Genomic DNA, 5,719 nt, shown 5'->3' with positions numbered 1-5,719 from the left:
TTATCACAATATTCTAATTTTCTGAGACATACACTGCAGCATGTTTCACTTGCTTGCACACACTATGTACTGTACAAGTACATGTACAGGGCTGCTGTGCATACTTCAAACACAAAGTACTCAAATACATGTCTTACATACAGTATATATATATATATATATATATATTGTGTTGTGTATTTCTATCTGCAGGTACTTGGCACTCTATAAGGGTTTGGTGCCAAAGATAATGAGACTTGGGCCAGGTAAGACCCTTCAATCTTTTTTTTTTTGGTGTTTCTTTACAAACCCCGTTTCCATATGAGTTGGGAAATTGTGTTAGATGTAAATATAAACAATGATTTGCAAATCCTTTTCAACCCATATTCAGTTGAATATGCTACAAAGACAACATATTTGATGTTCAAACTCCTAAACTTTATTGTTTTTTTGCAAATAAACATTAACTTTAGAATTTGATGCCAGCAACACGTGACAAAGAAGTTGGGAAAGGTGGCAAAAAAGACTGATAAAGTTGAGGAATGCTCATCAAACACTTATTCGGAACATCCCACAGGTGAACGGGCTAAATGGGAACAGGTGGGTGCCATGATTGGGTATAAAAGTAGATTCCATGAAATGCTCAGTCATTCACAAACAAGGACGGGGCGAGGGTCACCACTTTGTCAACAAATGCGTGAGCAAATTGTCGAACAGTTTAAGAAAAACCTTTCTCAAGCAGCTATTGCAAGGAATTTAGGGATTTCACCATCTACGGTCTGTAATATCATCAAAGAGTTCAGAGAATCTGGAGAAATCACTGCACGATTCTCTCAGGCTGTACTGCATCAACAAGCGACATCAGTGTGTAAAGGATATCACCACATGGGCTCAGGAACACTTCAGAAACCCACTGTCAGTAACTACAGTTGGTCGCCAAATCTGTAAGTGCAAGTTAAAACTCTCCTATGCAAGGCGAAAAACCGTTTATCAACAACACCCAGAAACGCCGTCGGCTTCGCTGGGCCTGAGCTCATCTAAGATGGACTGATGCAAAGTGGAAAAGTGTTCTGTGGTCTGACGAGTCCACATTTCAAATTGTTTTTGGAAACTGTGGACGTCGTGTCCTCCGGACCAAAGAGGAAAAGAACCATTTGGATTGTTCTAGGCGCAAAGTGTAAAAGGCAGCATGTGTGATGGTATGGGGGTGTATTAGTGCCCAAGACATGGGTAACTTACACATCTGTGAAGGCACCATTAATGCTGAAAGGTACATACAGGTTTTGGAGCAACATATGTTGCCATCCAAGCAACGTTACCATGGACGCCCCTGCTTATTTCAGCAATAATAATAATAATAGATTTTATTTGTAAAAAAATAAAAAAAAATAAAAAAGAAATAAAGCACTTTACATTGAGCAAACAACTTCAAAGTGCTACAGTGTATTAAAAAATAAAATAAATAAAATTAAATAAATAAAATTAAAATAAAAATATATTAAAAATAAATAAAAATAAAAACTAGAACAGCCTAATAGCTAAAACTAGTATGCATATATCTAAAAAAAAAAAAAAAAAAAAAAAAAAAAAGGCTTTTTTAAAAAGAAGGGTTTTTAAGCCTTTTTTAAAAGCATCCACAGTCTGTGGTGCCCTCAGATGGTCAGGGAGAGCGTTCCACAGACTGGGAGCGGCGGAGCAGAAAGCCCGGTCTCCCATTGTTCGTAGCTTTGTCCTCGGAGGTTGGAGGAGGTTAGCCTGTCCGGAGCGGAGGATTTGGGGGTGAGCAGTTCTTTAAGGCAGAGGGGGGGCATTTCCATGGAGGCACTGGTGGGTTAGTAGGGAGACTTTGAATTCAATCCTGAGTGGACCAGGAAGCCAGTGAAGGGATTTGAGAATTGGTGTGATGTGGTCATATTTCCGCACTCTCATCAGGAGAGCAAGACAATGCCAAGCCACGTGCTACAACAGCGTGTGGGTACTAGACTGGCCTGCCTGTAGTCCAGACCTGTCTCCCATTGAAAATGTGTGTAGCCTAAAATATGAGAGCTTAAGCTGTACATCAAGCAAGAATGGGAAAGAATTCCGCCTGAGAAGCTTCAAAAATGTGTCTCCTCAGTTCCCAAACGTTTACTGAATGTTGTTAAAAGGAAAGGCCATGTAACACAGTGGTGAACATGCCCTTTCCCAACTACTTTGTCACGTGTTGCAGCCATGAAATTCTAAGTTAATTATTATTTGCAAAAAAACAATAAAGTTTATGAGTTTGAACATCAAATATGTTGTCTTTGTAGCATATTCAACTGAATATGGGTTGAAAAGGATTTGCAAATCATTGTATTCCGTTTATATTTACATCAATTTCCCAACTCATATGGAAACGGGGTTTGTACATCCTGTTTGTTTTGTTTTTTTTACATTGAAACAATGTCCGCCCCCCAGGTGGCGCTGTGATGCTGCTGGTCTACGAGTACGTGTCCGGGTGGCTGCAGAGGAACTGGTAACCACGCCAACGAACAACAACAACAAAAAGCTACCCTAATACCTGTAGTAGCCAGAAGTCTTTATGAAGTATCTTAGTGAGTATTCATCCAAATAGAATCTACTAACATTGCAGTTTGGACCTACAGATTGCTTTTAATACCAAATATTGTATTTTTAATACCAGCATTGCAGTATTTTCAATAGTTTTTTGTTTTTTTTCAAATACTTTAAACAGCTTTATGTCAAGTTCTCAGGAAGTGCAGAGATCTTAACAGCCATAAGATGTCATGTATGCATACTGTACGCATCGCAATATTTGCACTGTCAATCATACATGATTGACACATTATGTATGTTGTATATACATACATATATATATATATATATATATATATATATATATATATATATATATCCATCCATCCATCCATCCATCCATTTTCTACCTTTAAATCCCTTCATATATATATATATATATATATATATACATAGTCGAAGTTTATGTGGTTTATCCGTTATACAGTGCTCAATACCGGGGTAGAGTGGAATATATGTTAGGTCAGAGGCTATTTCATCCCTACAAGCCTGTTTCGCAGTGTGAAGGGACGCGTCAATGAAATTCCCTGAAGAGCGGGGAAACCTGCGAAACAGGCTCGAAGTGTGAAGGGACGCGTCAACGAAGTCCCCTGAAGAGCAGGGAAACCTGCGAAACAGGCTTGTAGGGATGACATAGCCTTTGTGTTTTTTCCTGACTTAACGTATATATTCATATATATATGTGATTACATATACACAGTATATATATATATATATATATATATATATATATATATATATATATATATATATATATATATATATATACATATACATATATCATGTATGTATAGTATATATACTGTATACATATATTATATTTATATTGTATATATACATATATATTATATATGTATGTATATATATATATATATATATATATGTATATATATATATATATATATATATATATATATATATATATATATATATATATATATATAGCGGAATATACGTTAGGTCAGGAAAAAAAACACAGAGGCTATTTCATCCCTACAAGCCTGTTTCGCAGGTTTCCCCGCTCTTCGGGGGATTTCATTGAAGTGTGAAGGGACACTTCAATAAAATCCCCTGAAGAGCGGGGAAACCTGCTAAACAGGCTCGAAGTGTGGAGGGACACTTCAATGAAATCCCCTGAAAAGCAGGGAAACCTGCGAAACAGGCTTGTCGGGATGACGTAGCCTTTGTGTTTTTTCCTGACCGAATGTATATATTCATATATATGTGATTACATATATACAGTATATATATATATATAATACACTCACACACACACGCACAGGAGGACAGATATAGAGCAGCAGTATTCAGTTTGACTGTCTATTGGAATCCATTAGAACCATTTTTTTCTCAGTTTGTATGAATTTTTTCTGATGCATGACTTGATAAAAGATTTTTTTTAAATGCTACTTTTGATCACTGGTTTGGTGTTTTCTTCACACGGCTTTGGTCCCGATGCATGTTTGCACACACTTCCACTGCACCAATTTTACCCTGTTTTTTGGTCAGGCTCCTCCCCTTTTCAGTCTTGGTGGGCGGGGCATCGTTTGGTGAAGTTTGGTGGATTGTTGAACAGAAGGAAGTTTAAGAATGTCAACAAAAAATGACAGTGAGAGAAAGATCGGACTGAAAAAAAAAATGGGCTCTGGAATCTTTTTTGCTGATATTTGTTAAAAAGGTCGTAGTTGGTGTGGATATTGTTGTTCATCCAAATGTGTATTTTCTCGTTTAGACAATATGATTTTACACATAAACTAAACAAATGAAAAAGTACTCCTTCGGGACTTGACTATATGCTTTATTTTATACTTTTATCTACTCTTTTGTTAAAAACGTCAGCGATAACTAAAAGGTCGGAAGAAAACGTGTTGAAAAATGCAACCGATCTTTTTGCTTAGGTATGGAAAAAACATCGTAATCGGTGTGGATTTGTGGATTTTCCAGGTTTTTACCAAAAATAAAACGAGTAAAAAAAATAAATTAATTAGTTTTTCTTTGGGAGTGACAATATGCTTCACTTTATACTTTTATTAAATGTATTTTTTCAACGATAAATAAAAAAATTGGAAGAAAACATCAGATTGAAAAAAATGTAATCCGATCTTTTTGCAGAGTTTCGTTAAGAAGGTTGTGTATTTTCTAATATAATGTATTTTTTTAATTTTAAAACCAATATGTTTTTACGAAAAACTAAACAAATGAAAAAGTACTCCTTCGGGAGTAACAACATGCTTTATTTTATACTTTTATCTACTCTTTTGTTAGCAACGTCAGCGATAACTAAAAGATCGGAAGAAAACGTGTTGAAAAATGCAACCGATTTTTTCACTTAGGTTTGGAAAAAACATCGTAGTCGGTGTGGATTCGTGATTTTCCAGGTTTTTACCAAAAATAAAACGAGTAAAAAAAAAATTAATTAGTTTTTTTTTGGGAGTGACAATATGCTTCACTTTATACTTTTATCAAATGTATTTTTTTCAACGATAACTAAAAGATCGGAAGAAAACATTGTATTGAAAAAAATGTAATTTGATCTTTTTGCTGTTTCGTTAAAAAGGTTGTGTATTTTCTAACATATATTTTTTTTTTGTTTAAAACCATTATGTTTTTTACGAAAAACTAAACTAATGAAAAGTACTCCTTCGGGAGTAACAACATGCTTTATTTTATACTTTTATCTACTCTTTTGTTAGCAACGTCAGCGATAACTAAAAGATCGGAAGAAAAAGTGTTGAAAAATGCAACCGATCTTTTCACTTAGGTTTGGAAAAAACATCGTAGTCGGTGGGGATTTGTGGATGTTCCAGGTTTTTACCAAAAATAAAACGAGTAAAAAATATAAATTAATTAGTTTTTCTTTGGGAGTGACAATATGCTTCACTTTATACTTTTATCAAATGTATTTTTTTCAACGATAACTAAATGATCGGAAGAAAACATTGTATTGAAAAAAATGTAATTTGATCTTTTTGCTGTTTCGTTAAAAAGGTTGTGTATTTTCTAATATTATATTTTTTTTTTTCTGTTTTAAAACCATTATGTTTTTACGGAAAACTAAACTAATGAAAAAGTACTCTTTCGGGAGTAACAACATGCTCTATTTTATACTTTTATCTACTCTTTTGTTAGCAACATCAGCGATAACTAAAAGATCGGAAGAAAA

At 34.6% G+C, this 5,719-nt stretch overlaps 1 protein-coding gene across 1 annotated transcript in view; it reads left to right on the top strand.

The window, feature by feature from the left end:
• The window catches only part of slc25a21 (solute carrier family 25 member 21), a 336,413-nt gene extending 333,545 nt beyond the window's left edge, over positions 1-2,868 (top strand). Inside the window, exons 10-11 of the mRNA XM_061968045.2 lie at positions 193-245; positions 2,419-2,868. Coding sequence (XP_061824029.1) covers positions 193-245; positions 2,419-2,480 — 115 coding nt within the window. The 3' untranslated portion in view covers positions 2,481-2,868. The remainder of the gene's footprint in view (positions 1-192; positions 246-2,418) is intronic.
• Positions 2,869-5,719: the final 2,851 nt, after the last annotated feature.

The sequence above is a fragment of the Nerophis lumbriciformis genome, linkage group LG08 (assembly GCF_033978685.3).
Source record: "Nerophis lumbriciformis linkage group LG08, RoL_Nlum_v2.1, whole genome shotgun sequence".
NCBI classification, from domain to species: domain Eukaryota; kingdom Metazoa; phylum Chordata; class Actinopteri; order Syngnathiformes; family Syngnathidae; genus Nerophis; species Nerophis lumbriciformis.
Note: the sequence above shows the minus strand (reverse complement) of the source record. Positions and strands in the feature narration are given on the sequence as shown.